The sequence below is a fragment of the Phocoena phocoena genome, chromosome 5, assembly GCF_963924675.1.
Source record: "Phocoena phocoena chromosome 5, mPhoPho1.1, whole genome shotgun sequence".
Lineage (NCBI taxonomy): Eukaryota > Metazoa > Chordata > Mammalia > Artiodactyla > Phocoenidae > Phocoena > Phocoena phocoena.
In genome coordinates this window covers 87,497,805-87,513,485 of record NC_089223.1, presented here as the reverse complement: position 1 = coordinate 87,513,485, position 15,681 = coordinate 87,497,805, and the positions used below count along the sequence as shown (strand labels likewise).

General features: G+C 37.6%; 1 protein-coding gene across 2 annotated transcripts in view; it reads left to right on the top strand.

The window, feature by feature from the left end:
• The first annotated feature begins 659 nt into the window (after nucleotides 1-659).
• The window catches only part of ANAPC4 (anaphase promoting complex subunit 4), a 40,932-nt gene continuing 25,910 nt past the window's right edge, over nucleotides 660-15,681 (top strand). For both annotated transcript variants that reach the window (XM_065877193.1, XM_065877192.1), the window contains exons 1-15: nucleotides 660-788; nucleotides 3,552-3,657; nucleotides 5,357-5,489; nucleotides 7,022-7,096; nucleotides 7,212-7,238; nucleotides 7,331-7,375; nucleotides 8,027-8,111; nucleotides 8,748-8,852; nucleotides 10,146-10,229; nucleotides 11,301-11,387; nucleotides 11,807-11,871; nucleotides 12,630-12,672; nucleotides 12,781-12,857; nucleotides 14,315-14,415; nucleotides 14,500-14,551. In XM_065877193.1, coding sequence (XP_065733265.1) covers nucleotides 660-788; nucleotides 3,552-3,657; nucleotides 5,357-5,489; nucleotides 7,022-7,096; nucleotides 7,212-7,238; nucleotides 7,331-7,375; nucleotides 8,027-8,111; nucleotides 8,748-8,852; nucleotides 10,146-10,229; nucleotides 11,301-11,387; nucleotides 11,807-11,871; nucleotides 12,630-12,672; nucleotides 12,781-12,857; nucleotides 14,315-14,415; nucleotides 14,500-14,551 — 1,214 coding nt within the window. The remainder of the gene's footprint in view (nucleotides 789-3,551; nucleotides 3,658-5,356; nucleotides 5,490-7,021; nucleotides 7,097-7,211; nucleotides 7,239-7,330; nucleotides 7,376-8,026; nucleotides 8,112-8,747; nucleotides 8,853-10,145; nucleotides 10,230-11,300; nucleotides 11,388-11,806; nucleotides 11,872-12,629; nucleotides 12,673-12,780; nucleotides 12,858-14,314; nucleotides 14,416-14,499; nucleotides 14,552-15,681) is intronic.

The window sequence follows — 15,681 nt, the reverse complement described above, 5'->3', positions numbered from 1 at the left end:
CACATAGTAGATGCTCCAATAGCTACGGGACAAATCCTAGCTGAGCCCACAGTCCTCATTTATCATGGTGGGGGCTAATACTACTAATAAGTTGTAGGCATGGGATAAAGAATCAAGATATTTGCCTATGTCAGAGGTTTCAGAGTATGACTCTCCTACCTTGGCTGCAAAGTGGCAGCACCTAGAGCGTTTTAATAAATATTGGCCCCATTCCGTATTAATTCTCTTTTAATCGTCTGGGGTTCTGCCTGGGCAGGGTTTTAAAACAAAACAAAACAAAACAAAACAAAAAAACCCCACAACCCTCTCTACTGAGCACCCAAGGCTGAGACCCACTGGTTTAGAAACTATCGAAGAGGTTCCGGCGGTTCGAGAGCGCGCCTCCGTGCTCTCGCGAGGAAGTCCGGCTACCGGAAGTGCTCGGAGCGCGCGCGCGCGCGCGCGGCGGAGGGTGCCGACGCGCTGGGGGAGAACTGGAGGCAGAGGCTTCCCGGGTCGCGTTGCCTGCCGTGGGGCATCTGGCAAGTACCGCCACCCTCCGGGCTCTGTGCGAAGGGCCGGGGGCGGAGGCGGCGCGACGGCCGCCGCCGGGCCCGGGCAGGGCGGCCCGGGGTCCCCTGCCGGCCTCCGATTAGGTGTGTAGTTGCAGGGCCGCCCCCATGTTGCGTTTCCCGACCTGTTTCCCGTCCTTCCGGGTGGTGGGAGAGAAGCAGCTACCGCAGGAGATCATCTTCCTGGTCTGGTCACCCAAGCGGGATCTCATTGCTCTGGCCAATACGGCGGGCGAGGTGAGTGAACCGGCGTGCAGCCCCGAGGACACCGAGCCCGGGCCACCTGTGTACCCCGCCCCTTCCTCCAGCCCTGCTGAAAACTTTAAGTGAATCTAAGGGGCCACATATGGGAAAGGTCATTTATACGCCCACCTCCCGCATTTTATGGCCAGAACAACAGTTTTCATGCAGCTTAACGCAGTCATACAGTCCTGCATCCCCAAGACTTTCAGTTATGTGTTAAATGGGCTTTTTAAAGGCTCATGTGTCACTCATGAGCTAGACATAGTAGTAGGTCCACAGAGTCTGCAGTTAGTGTACTTGCAGTTTAGGCAGAAGAAAGATGTTATTGTCAGACTTGAGCTGCGATTGTGCGTGTCTATAGCTGCCACAGAGGATGTTTAAGAATCTTTATTCTGTTGTCCAAGTTATACAGAATGGGTTGGATAGCCATCACTGGATTCCTGATGGAATGTGCATGAGTGTTGTCAGTTAGCATTTCTAGTTCACATTGTATTACGCTTCATCAAGTGTAACCGGGTTGTAGCTTTCTGCTGAGAGTTTTTAGTTACTTGGCAGCCATTTTGTAAGGAAACCTTCACCTTGGCTTCTTTACTCCTTTGGCCTTTTGGCAGGGCTCCTGATAGTTATCTGGCCGGGTGAGAGTTGTGTGGTGTGCAGCCAACCTTGGAAACTAGGTGGTAAAGAGAACTTAGCAGTCAGGGAAACTTAGCAGCCTGCAAAACTGTGTTGACTATCATGACCTCGTTGTCAGGGTATTGATATCTGCTTTCTCAAGGCCCTCTATGAAATCTTCTAGTCTCCCTCCACTGCCAGGGTGTTTTGGAACGCTGTCCTGGCCCTGAGAGGAGTGCAGTTAGTACAGCCACAGCAGTAGGAGAGAAGGGAGAGAATAGGAGCATCATTGTGATCAGATGGATAGATGTAATCAATTGTGGGCATTCGTTGCTTCCGTTTTCTCAGTGAAGAAGAAGGGGCGCTGTTTAGGAGTGAGGATGGAGAAGAAGATATTGGAATTTTGAGGAGAAAAGAGAGGTATGAAAAAGCTGACAAGTGGCCTGGTGAAACTTGGTAGGATTGTTCGTCAGTATTAAGAGCCACATGGGGTTAGTGATTTTGTAGTGAAACTAGTGAGCATGGTTGTATGTCTCTTCTGTTCAGCTGTATGGGTGCAGGCGTGGTTGGGTTTAACCAGAGTTGTTGTGACTAACTGTGACAAAGCAAGAGAGATGCAAGGGGGTTGAAGTTATATGTAAGAGCAATGATTGTAATGATGAACTTTGGATTGTAACCTGATTAAGTAGGGAAGTGAGGTCACGTGTTGGGTGAGGGACAATGAGTTGGTCGGTGGTAGAGTCAATGGCTTGTATGTCTTGGTGAGGTTGAAGAATTGAAGTTGGGTGTCTGGGATGAGCAGGAGAGATACAGGTGGTGATGGAAGGTGGGAGGTTTGCAGCTGAAGATTATGGCAGCATTTATAGTTGTTGGTAATGACAAGGTCGCAGGCATGACCCTGAGAGTGACTGAGGTGAGGTAGAGGATGTGATCATTGAAGAAGAGGTAGTTGAGCACCAAAAAGCCAGGACATTGTATCTCTTGAAATCGCCAAGAATGATGATGAGTAGTGTTGGAAAGCATGAGTGAGCCAGACAGGAGTCCAAATCTCCCAGAAATGGGGGGGGCGGGGGCGGGGGGGGTGCCTAGGAGGCTATAGGCGACTGCAGTTAAGAGGGATAGCAGGTGGTATGGTCTGATTGCATATGATTCAAAGTTAGAGGATTTTAGAGAAGAGAAGAAAAACCAGCCAGAAATGACATCAAGGAGGAAATCTTTATCTCCTAGCCCAGTAGTAGTATAGGGCACATGGTGTGCAAAACGGCCACCACCTGAGAATCCTGTAGGGAAGCAGTATCCTCAGGTGAGAAGTACATTTCAGGGAAGACAGTGAAGATACAGGGGATCTTGATACCTGACCATGAATTCCAGAGGGCACAGAGGAAGGGTTTCAGAAGTAAGGAGAGTCAGAGATGGGCTCAGAAAAGAGCACTGGGTCTCGGGGATGAGCGATTCTTTGGGAGTCCTGGCTTCCCTGTAACCAAGAGTGAAGGAAGGATGCTATGAGATAAGGCAGGGAGTGGTAAAGCTGTGAGTACAGGAAACTACGAAGGTGTAGGGTAGGGGGGGAATCTTCAGGAGCACATGCAGTTCGAGGCCTTTTCTTCATTTCTACCGGTTGTATAGAGGAGAGAGTAGGGACAGTTTCACTTTTGAAGCACAAGGAGATCCAGGGCATCATCTTTATCCTCCAAGGTGGGAATATACCCGGTGGAAATGGAAATTTAGAATGACTAAGTGACTTGTCTGAGATCCATGGCCAGTAAGTGACACAGCTGAAATTGTCTGATTCCAAGTTTAGTATTACTTGATCTTACACAGCTGCCTTTCTAGTTCTGTTTGTGTCCTTTATTGCTTTTTTCGTTATCTTCTTGGACAGCCTTATTCCTTTTCTAAAAGGTAAGTCTCTTATTGACATGAAAGTTAGGAAATGTATAGGGTACAGGGTTAAATTAGACCTTGTTTCATCCATTTCTTTGAAAATACCTTAAGTTCATTCAGACACTTTTGTCTTCGAATTTCTTCTGATAGCTAAATATTATATTTGATATGATTTTTAAAAAAATTTATAGTGGGGATCTAGGTATATTTTATTTTTGGAAACGGATTTTTTATTATTTGCCATTATTATCTGTTTTGTCTCAGGTTTTACTTCATCGACTTGCAAGTTTTCATCGAGTGTGGAGTTTTCCACCAAATGAAAATACAGGAAAGGAAGTGACCTGTCTGGCTTGGAGACCAGATGGCAAACGTAATGATAGTATTGTAAAAAATACATTTTTGTTTTTCAGAAGAAGTATTCTGTAAAGAGAACTTATTTCCAGAAAGAATTTGTTGTTCTTATTATATACTAGAATTCTAAATTTGGGAACTTTGCCTTTTTTTCAAATGCTTTAAAGTGTTTTCATAGAACTCAGATTAATTCTACCATCTTGTTTCTTGGCAGAGATATCTCTAAAATGAAATCTGACGTCTTGGCAAAGATAAGGCTGAAAAGAAATTTGATAGGAATATACAGAGTACTTTGGTTTTGTTCTTTCGCTGTCGTGTTGTCCTGCACTGTTTGCCCTAAGCTTCATTTGTCACTCACTAGTCAGTTCAGTGCCATCATGGCCCTTTCCTCCCCAGAATGTGTTTTAGCATTAAATGTGTGGCTCATAAATATTCCCTCTGCACATTTGCTTGCCTCACCTGAAGGACTGTCAGTTCTGACCCTCTTCCTGCAACTTCTGTGTGATCTTACTCCTTTTGGTGCCCTGTATGTTGTAGCTTGCTGCATTGTAGCTCTGAGGACTGAACTCTCCTCTTCCATGTGTTGTTACAAGGACAGTCATTGTTTGAGCTGTTGTACATGTCCAGTCAGCACAGGAAAATGCTACAAATCATACAGCTTAAAGTTCATCTGTATCATTGGTGCTTGAAAAAAGAAAAAGAATTGTTTTTGTAAAATGATATGTACTCCTCATTGCTTACTTTTTTCCTAGATAAATATAAGTATGTAAAAATGCCCTGAAAGCCTGTCACTTTACAGATAACCACTATTTTTGTCTGTACTCATTTTGCTCCGTTCTTGTTTCATCTTTTACGTAAAAACAAAGTATGTGTAAAATTAGAGAACTTTTGTAAGTAATAATTTGAGATCTTGTACTATTCATCCAAAAATGCCACGATCTCAAAAATTATGAAAGTCAGTGTGTGTGAAAATGTATTTAAGTAGATGATATTTTTATCATTAAAAAATGTCTTGTGATTTTCGACGGTAAAATAGGGTTTTTTTTGGTAATGATTATTTCAAGATTGCTTTAAATCGTTTTGAAGAAGAGGAGACTTGGATTGCCTCACATCTAGCAAAGCTGCATATATTGGTATACAGTGAAACTCACAGCCCTCTATTTAGAAATTCTTCAATTTGATATGTTAGGACGATGTTGATGACTTACGTAGAGAAACTATACTAGATAATTCAGCCACAGTGAAAGGAAGAAGACCCATCGGTATTTGATGGCCCTGTTCATTAAGGGTTAGAAATAAAAAAGGAATAAAAAACCTTCCAAGAACCAAGCAGATGGAATCACTTTTCAGCTTTTGGGTGGGGACCAATATGTCTTGGTGATAACGATATTATTCTTTATTTGTTGATGCCTGTTCTGTATTTTCTGCTTGGCATCAAGGTTCCCAGTCTAGAGGCTGTGATATGTAAGATGTTAAGAACAGTACACGAGAAAGTAGTAGATTGCTCGTGAAAGTTTGAGCATTTGAAAATAAGCGTAGGTAACAGCATAACTATATGCAAAGATATCTTTTAGTTTTTTAATTAGTTAAAGCAAGGATTTGGGGGTTAAATCATTTCTATGATTATGTTGTATTTAAAATAGTAAAATTGGGGAAGCAATGAAATACCCATTTTTCTCAAATATTACACTAACTCATTCTGATTATTTCTTCTTTAGTTTTGGCCTTTGCTCTTGCTGACACCAAGAAAATCGTTTTGTGTGATGTAGAAAAACCTGAAAGCTTGCACTCTTTTTCTGTGGAGGCTCCAGTTTCTTGTATGCATTGGATGGAAGTGACCGTCGAGAGCAGGTTGAGTAATAAAAAAAGAAAAACCCCAGTAGTCACAGTAGGATGTTTTTGAAATTCTCATTTTTTAAAAGTGGAAACTTAGGAGTATCTGGGTGTTGAGTATGTGTACATTGCATTTAACTTTTTGTTTTAAGCTTATCAAGATGCAGTTTTTTTAATGCTCTGTTGGGTTTTTTTTTCTCTTGAAAAAATCTCTTTTCTTATTGGAGCAGTAATGCCTCAATGGCCAAGATTTTTCTTTTCAGTTATTTTTAACGGTTTATATCGATGAGTTATACATTCAAGGAATATTAATTAAAATTATTGACTAGCAAATTGAGGTTCTGTTTTACTTTTCACCATATATTTCACCTGGAGCTTTGTGTTTTTGTGTCCCAGTAAATATTCTTAGAGTACAAAAAGTGCTGAATTGAGCATTCTGTTTTGATGCTGAATGGGTTCTTTCTGTGTTCATGGTCCCTATAGTTTCCTTATTTTGTGAAAATAGTTTTGCCTTAGTCTGTGAAGTCAAGTACTACGCCAGGTTTGCAGTAAAGATGGCTTAAAGAATCAATGGGCTTAGTGAATACTGAAAATAAAAGTTTCTTTTTTGAGGAAATACGATAATTTTCTTTTCATTCTAATTAAGTTTTAAGTTAATATCAAATGAATGTGTAAATCCTGATTATTAATTGACAAATTTCCTAAGAAAGGGACTGTAAAGCATTAGATAATAAGGTCTAGCCTGGGGTTTGAAATTCACTGTAGATAAAACAGTGATTAATCCATCATCAAATAAAGGTTGTAAATGGTCATGTGAATTCATAGAAGATCAGAGGAACAGAATATACCATGTAACTTCTATCTCAGTCCAGTTACCTGCTAAGTGTATTCCTAACACACTTTTCATTAAGAGTTCAGAAATATTATGTGGAGATTCCAGGGTCTCTCAGGACACTACTTTTTCACCTTCTTACTCATTTATTTCCAGCCATATTCGGAGGTAGGATTGAAAGAAAGGTGTGGGGGGATAAATAAGACTGTTTCAAAATACGTGGTGTCATCTTATGTACCTGCTGGGTTTTTGCATCTTCATATGTATGTAAGCTATAGAAGCCATCATTACATTATATAATAATTGCAGTGTTCTCTACAGTTACTCTTGGAACTCATATGTTCAGTGTTGGTTCTTAGAGGAGACTTAAGTCAGTCATTCTGTATCTGGTGCTGATACTGAATACATTTGAATACATTTCATATGCTGAGAAAATTGTTTATAAATATTTGTTCCTCTAAATGTAAAGTGGGTAGGCTGATTTTTTTTTTCCCAGAAATAACGTTATAAGTAAATGGAGAAATTCCAACTTTTCTATTTCTTGTTTGTGATTGTTATAGTGACTATTTTACAGTGATAAACTGTGTGGCATCTGTTTACTTGGTAATGTGTGATGTATAAAATTGGGCATTTAAAAAAATTAGTATTTTTTAATGGAAAGAAAAGTAGAATCTTTGTTTTTATAATACTTGTTTTTGTTTTGTTTTCACCTTTTTAGTGTTCTAACGTCCTTTTATAATTCTGAGGATGAATCAAATCTTCTCTTACCGAAACTTCCTACACTGCCCAAAAAGTAAGTATCAGAGTTTAATTTCATTGGAATTAATCTTGCAGATTTCTTTCCTTTCCTTTTAACACTGACAATTTTCTCATGTGTTTTAAAAAATGCATTTCTGGTTTTTTTCCAGTTATAACAACACCTCAAAAATATTTAGGTAAGATATGCCTTTCTTCCTTGCGAGTAAGATAATCTTTTATTATTTGAAAGATATAGTTAAAGATAACCCAATTTATTTTTATATTTTAGTGAAGAAAATTCTGATGAAATTATTAAGCTTTTGGGAGACGTCAGGTAAATCTTACAGATATCTTAAATATTTAACAAGTCTTATATTCTTAAATTTTATATTTGTTATTTGAGGCAGTTTTTAGACTAAAGTTCCAAGGACAATTTCCTTATTTGTCATGTTATTTCATTGCTGACAAATACCTCTGAACAATAAACAGACAATATCTATTATTTACTCGTTCTTATTCTATGATACTTGGTTGTGTCAAGTTTAATATTATGATGTACTTTTATTTTAAAAAGTAAAGGAGGGTGGAAGTGCTAGAGTTTCCAAAATTTAAATTTAAATGTTCAGGTTCTTTAAGCACACTTAATGCATTTAGCATCAGAGTCATGATAAAACTGTTGGCGCTTTATATTAACTGGAAAAGAGATGATTTTGTTATTGAGAGTATACAAACATAATCATCATTAAAATAATATATCCTTATTTTACTGTAAACTGATGTTTTTTTAGGCTGGATGAAATTTATGTTGTTCCTTTGAAAGAAAGGAATAAGCCCAATGTGATTGAGGCTTGGTGAATTTGTTGCGGGATTCAGTTCCCCCACAAGGAATCTTGAACATGCAGATTTTGTGAGGGTAGGAGCATGTCTTGGTTTAAGAACTCGCTCCTGTCTGTTGTCCTCAGCTTGTTGCATTATTTTTAATTAGGCTTAATATTCTTGTCCTTGGAGGAAGCTCTGCATTTATTGAGCTTTATGCTTATGGAATGTTCAAAATTGCTCGAGTCAATGGGGTAAGTTTTTCTTTAAAATCTTCCTTTTTGTTTCTCTTAGAATACAGCAGCTGACTGATTTATGGAAAAAGAATAAAACATTACTTTTTTTCATAATTTCAGTTATTGGAATTATTTGTTCTTAAGTGTTAAAAGGATAATTTTCCTACTAAGAATAGTGATATGATGTCTATGAAGATCAGAGGCTCTTAGTGGAATTAGTCAAAAATTTTTTTCTTACCAAAAAGATTGGTATGATCCACTGGATTATGATTTAATGTTTTTCTAGTCTTGTGGTGTTTAAGAGCTACACTTTGTGATTGGAATTTGATAAACATCATCAGAAGCAATCTTATGCTCAGTCTCGGTCTTCTGTGTATCTTTTTCTTCTTATTCTTACAGTTCTCTAAAAGGATAGAAAATGTTATAGGCTCTGTGGGAATGTTAGTTCTCCAACACTTAGTTTGGGCCCCTTGTTGGGGGTGTGTGTTTGTGTCCTTGCAACTAAGAGGACACATGCCTTCATGTGCCACGTGTATGGCGGGAGCCAGGCATGTGTTTCTGCTTTTTAGAGCTCTGAATATTTGCCTCCTATATTGTAAGCAGATGCAGTCTAGCAATAACACTAAACATAATGGAGATTTGACTGTTTTACAGATTGTTGGTACTTGTCTTGCATTATGTCTGTCAAGTGATTTGAAATCATTGTCAGTGGTCACAGAAGTTTCCACCAGTGGTGCCCCAGAAGTTTCGTACTTTCAGGTGAGTACTGGAACCTAATAGCAGCAGAGGGTAAATATATATTTTTAAAGGTTTTATAGTTTTTTATTATCCATTTCATTGGATTCTAAGGTCATTAAAACAAAACAAAGCAAAAAAATCGACTTGGAGCTTCTAAGACATATATAGAGTCTTACTGGTGAATACCTTACCATTCCAATGGTACAGCACAGTTAATATGGTCTATTAATGACTATATTAACTCATTGCTATACCAATTCCATCTTTGTACCAAGTGTTTTCTTAGGATTCTGACCCTAATAATAATAAAAGCTAATATTTATTAATTGTTTAATATGTGCCCAGTACTGAGTGATTCAGTGTAACTCATTTGAATCCTCACAATAACCTAATAAGTAGGTACTATTATCCCCATTTTACAGTTGAGTACATGGGCACACAAACTGTAATTTGCTTGGTGAGCATTGGAAAGTCATGCTGCACGGTCTGGCTCCAGAGTTGGTGCTCTTAACTAACACATTGCCTCTTGTGTAAGATGACTACTTAATGTTGGGAAAACCCTTTTTCATTGTGTGCTGTTTGTATCATAGATTGTGGAAACTGGGCTCCTGTAGATTATTTAGATTGTAGCCTTGTCTTCAAGAAAATCTTCCCTAAAATTTCATCGCAGATAACCCAGCCACTTAGCCTAAGAATGCATGAACTCTCAAACAAAAGTAGGGTGAAAAGATGCAAGGTGTGATGCATGTGATGCCTTCCAACATTCGTTGTATTCAGAACATCAGAGAACTCTTAACTTCCTGACGTTTGCTGGAACGGTTGTTCATATTTGCTCTTCATCTTAAGGTTCTGTGAAAATGTGATTTCCAGGATTGCATTTGGTGCTGTAATAAAATGATTCACTATTAATGTGAAATTTGTAATAGGTATTTTTCAAACAACTTTATTGAGATAATTCATGTACCATTGTAATAGATATTTCACTTGTATTTATCAATAACTATAATTCCTTTAACATTTTTACAGAAATTTGTGATCACTTTTTAAATTCCTCATAAGAGTGTTATAAAATAGATTATTACATTTATTCTAACTATGTAGAAGGGGTTGCCAACCTCGAGAGGGTGATCTGTGCATAGATAGACACTGCAGATTAGAAAATCCTAAGATTATATTCTGTTACTCTCCAAACCGTTATGCTCAAAAGGAGCAGAGCCTGGCATAGTCTTTCTGATATGTAGTTAGACTTTGACTCTTCTTTAAAAGAAGTAAATGTGTCTGCTTGTAACTTACTTTATTATTTTGATTTGACAGCTTGAAACCAATCTATTGTACTCTTTCTTACCTGAAGTAACTCGAATGGCCAGAAAGTTTACTCACATTTCGGCTCTTTTACAGGTATTTATTTATAGCTTGTTTTATGTGACTGTTTACTATAAATCTCTAATGTTCTGTAAATAAAAAACTTGAAAATCTTACTTCTTAAAGCCAACTTTATGTGGCGGAGGTGTCTAGTCTGATAGACAAGTTTATAATGTCCATTAAAGCAAGAAAGAGAAATTTAATTGAAAATCTACTCTCACCCATCTCTATTTCTCCAAAGGAAAAGAAAAAAAGTAGTTTAAACCTTTTTCAACATTCTCATAAATAAAACAATATTTTGGAATTTTAAGTTCTTTACAAATAAAGTAGTATGGAAAACATCATATCAGTTAGCTTTTGTACATGATAAATGCACCCCAAATTAGCTTGTGATTGGTGTTCTAGTCGACAGTTTGGGCTGGGCTCAGCTAGAAGGTTCTGTTGTTCTGGGCCAGGTTCAGCTATTCGGGGCTGGGCTTGTTCGTACATTGGTGGTCAGCTGGCTGGTCCAAGTGTCCCATAGCTGTGATGGCTTTGTCTGGACTGCACATTCCTCATCTCCCAGCCGGCTGGACCAGCCTTGTTCATGAAGTGGTGGCCACGGCAGGGGTGTCAAGAGTGCAAGTGGAAGCATGCAAAACCTTCTGGGGCCTTAGACTTCTGCTTTCGTCACACTAAGACCCAAGGCCAGCCCGGATTGAAGGACTGGAGAAATTGAGTCTACATCTGCATAGAGGAGTTACATGTACTTCATGTCAAAGATTTCTGGAGATTAGTGTCTTTTTAAAAGGATACTGTTTGAAAATTGAATAGTTGACCAGTCAGCGTTTTGACAGTTGCTGTATATAAAATGCATCTTATATGTAGAAAGCTGGAAAATATCTGTTTTACCAGATAAAAACTGAATTTGAGAAAGTTTGATAGTTAAATGATTATCAAGTGTTAGCTATAGTCTTTTCTTTCTCAGGCTTAACTGAGTTAAAAGTGATTTATAGTAAATTTTGGATTTCTTTGAGACAGTTGACAGTAAGAAACATGTATTATTTAGTTAGCATGTTGACTTAAATATTTTTTGCTACTTTAATGTTTTTTTCTTCTTGTTAATAGTATATAAATTTGTCACTGACATGTATGTGTGAAGCATGGGAAGAAATATTGATGCAGATGGATTCTCGTCTCACCAAGTTTGTGCAGGTAATATACCTGGAGTTTCCCACGGAAGGTGTTAAAGAATGCACGTTATCCTTATTTACTTCATGAAGGACATGAGAAAAATCAGGCTGTTTTGTAAAAGGCTCAGATCATGATTTCTTTCAAACGGTTTGGTCTAACCTCATACTATTATCTCAGAGAGTGATACACCAGCTCTTCCCCTTGGTACAACTTAGGTGGGGACAGGATTGTGAAGTGGAGCTGGTAGGGCTTGGGGATTAAGGACAGGAGTTGGAAGAGCTGACTGGTTGTTTTCCTGTAACTGCTATTCAGATAATCAATTTAAATATGAATTTGAGAGAAGGCTAAGGATAAGAAAGGGAGACATGTTCCTGTAATTCTGAATAAATATGCTTATAATTTAAAAAATACCTATTATGATTTTATTGATCTTTCTCTAGGAAAAGAATACAACCACATCAGTGCAAGATGAATTCATGGACTTGCTGTTGTGGGGGAAAGCAAGGTAATGAGCTCATATTAGGTACTCTTGCCTTTCCTTCTCTTTTTAATGTAATTTATTTCAAAAGCAATTCACATTCATTGTAAAAAAAAAAAAAAAAAGAAAATTCTGGTGCACAAAGACCAAAAAAGTAGTATATATTTTTCTAGGCATTTTTATTCACATATTTATTTTTTACATAAATGTGATCATTCTGAGTGCATGTATAATATATGTAAATATATTATATATGTACCTTTTAAATGTATACAAATTTTAAAATTCTTTGTAGCCAAATCAATCTTTTCCTTTATTGTATTTGCCTTAACATTATTCTTAAAAAGATCTTTCCCATATTAAGTGTTCAAAGATCTGTATTTTCCTCCAGAGATTTTTTTGTGGTTTATGTTTTTATTGCATTTACATGTTCCAGATGTGATTTATTTGGTCATATGCTGTGGAAGACTAACTTCTTTTTTTTTCAGTGTTCAGGTAATTGCCCAGTATAATTCATTGAGTATTACACCTTCTTCTTACTGATGTGAAATACCATTTTAGCATATAGTACATCCTTATATCTACTTCATTCTGTTCCTAGACTTTATTGTTTCCTGTTTTGTCCATTTCTTTGTGAGTACAACAAAGTCTTAATTTTTGTTGGGCTATTTCTTTTTATTTATTTTGTTTAAAAATCTTGTTTGTTCTTTGAAATTTAAACGTTTTAAGTGATGCATTCAGATTTTGAATAGAGGAGACTAAAAATACTTTCTTTTTCATTCTAGTGCTGAACTTCAGACCCTCTTAATGAACCAGTTAACAGTAAAGGTGCGGTTATCTTTGTATTTTAATGACTATGAACACATTCTTAATTTTTTTTAGAATGGCATATAGTATCTTACTTGTATGCTGAATACTTTTTTTTCTCTTAATTAGGGCTTAAAAAAGCTTGGCCAATCTATAGAGTCATCATATTCCAGTATACAAAAATTGGTTATAAGTCACTTACAGAGGTATGAAGGTGATGTAGACTCTTTTGGTATTGCCTCTACACGTACTTGGCATTGGTCTTCTTTCTGCAACCTTCTTTTCATCATCTGGCATTCTCTGTTTGAGCCTCTTCTGGCTAAAATTGTTGCATTAGCATTTGAGGGGACTCTTGGAGTGCCCAAGATTTAAAGAATCAATAATGGTAGTTCTGCTTTATGAAATAACTTTCCAACATCTTTTCACCACCCAAGGCCCTGTCTGGGCTTTTATCTCACCCAGACAGCCATGAGGTATGTCTTGAATAGGGCATATACCCTTTTTTGAGTGGTGAAATTAAGTAAGTTTGTATATCATTTTATATGTTATGTAAAAGCATGTATATATTTTTGCATTTAACTCCTTGGCAAGGTGTTGGTTATGATTATCCTCATTTAGAAGAAACTGAAGTTCAGAATGGTTATATATGGCTGACCCAAAGTTATTAAGTGTCCGAGCCAAGACTGTCCCAGATCTTCAAGTCTCATGCTGTTTCTAGCTACAGCTACCTCAGTGAAGCAGTTTGCAGGTAGATGTTCAGTGTTTGACTTAAATTTTGATAAATTTCTTTATGCTGAGACCCTGGGCCTTACTTTATCACCTCCCGTTTTGATCACTTTAGGACCCTCTGGCCTGGTCTCTTCCAGTCCACACTATTCCCCTCAAATATATTCTCCACAGTGGATCTGATCATGTTACTCTTATTTAAAAACTTCCAGTGTCTTCCCATTTCTTAAGACTAATACCTTTGGATGGCTGTCTATCTGCTTCACCTACACTGGTGGCCTTCTCAAACTTGACAGTTTTTCTCCTACCCGGGGCCTTTGTACAGCCCTTTTGCTTTCTGGAACACTCCCACCCTGTTCTTCACTTGCATTCTCTAGCTCTCAGCTCAAATCTCACTTGTTCAGAGAAGCCTTCTCTAATCCCCAGATTAGATCAGGTTCTTCTGTTAGACCTGCACCTGGTGTGTTTCCTTTAAAGCATTTATGGTAGTTGGAATGATATACTGTCTGATTGTATGGTTATGACTGTCTCCCCCATTAGACTGGCAGTGTCATGAGGACCCTTTCGTTTTGTTCACCATTAAATCCCCAGTATTTAGCATAGTGCCAGACCTAAAGTTGGAGCTTAATAAATATTTGTTGAATGTTAAATACATAGCTGTTGGGTGAACAATATGACTATCTTAAAAGTGCCAGGACTAACTGTGGAACATAATTTGATTTTACAAAGTTTAATCTTGTGGTCATATATTCATCTCACTAGTCATGACAACCAAATGATTCTTCTACAGCTTTTCAAAATAATTTCGAGAAATAATTATTTCTCATAGAAAGAAAAAGTTACTTTCAGTATTTATTTCTGAAAACTTAGAAATATTCAAGCAAGATAGTAGCTGCCTGCCACCTTGATGATGGTGTTTCTGCTCTGTTTTTGATAGTGGCTCAGAGTCTTTATTATACCATTTGAGTGAACTGAAAGGAATGGCTTCATGGAAGCAAAAATATGAACCTCTTGGACTAGATGCTTCAGGAATTGAAGGTGGTAATTTAATTCCTCAATAGAATGCATTAAATCCACTTTACTTATTTGACAAATGATATTTATTTATTTACTTCCTTTTAGATGCTATTACTGCAGTGGGTTCTTTCATACTCAAGGCAAATGAACTTCTTCAGTAAGTATTGGGGATACTTGAATATTGGAATCATTGACTTGAGAATGTTTTACTTTTTACTTATAAATAAGAACCTAGCAAATTGTTGCGATTTTCTAAAAATGAGTTTTTAAGTTTTTATCAAAATTATACCTTTACATGATTAAAACAATCCAATAGCACAGCAGTTTCGTACATTAAAGTGGTATTTTCCTGTCCCGCCCATCCTCACCCCAGGTCCTCTTTCCAGAGGGAATCCTTTTAACTATTTCTGGTTTTGGGTCTGTAGGTTACTTCCATATTTCTAAATTGTATGACTGTACTGCCTTTCTTTTACTTACCAGTTTTGAGAAATTATTCTTCTCTGTGTGTCTGTCTTTCCTAGACCCTGCTTGCTTTCTCCTTGCACAGTCTGCCTTGCTCACATCCTCAGGCTCTCCGCCGTCTCAGGGGCAGTGTCACACCCCTGGAACTGCCTCTGTCCCTGCTGCCTCCTCCATTAGCGTCCCCCTGCCTGCACCAGCCTGCGTGCGGGCTCCATCTCGTGCAGCCACTGCCCTGGCGTTTTCTTCATTGCTTTCATGGGTTAGATCCTTACTTCCAGGATCTCCTCTGTTTCTTGGTTCATTTAATCACTTTGTGGAAAATATCTTCCAGTAACTTAGAAAACGGATGTGTGAGGGTAAGCTTTGTGTGTCCTTTTGGGTCTTTTCTCCTTCTGCCACACTTAATTGATGGTTTTGACTGGGTATAGATTATGAAGGGGGATTCATTTTCTCATAGAACTTTCAAAGCTTTGCTCCATTGTATTTTGGCCTTTTTGTTGCCAGTGGACGGTCTGGTGCTTCTGATTCTCATTCCTTTGTGTGCTATTTTTTTTCTCCTCTCAGAAAGCTTTATTCATCCTTGATATGTTGAAATTTCACAATAGAGTTTTAAATGTGGGTCTTCTCATTTGTTGTACTCATAATAAGAAAATGCCATTTTAACCTGAATTCTATATTGTATTATTATTTTGATAATTTCCTCTTCTCCCTCTCCTTTTTTTTAACTAGATTTTTGTTCTAGAAATCTAGTTAGTCAGATATTAGACTTCATGGATTGATCCTCTGTGTCTTTTATTTTTACTCTCATTTTTTAAAATATCTTTG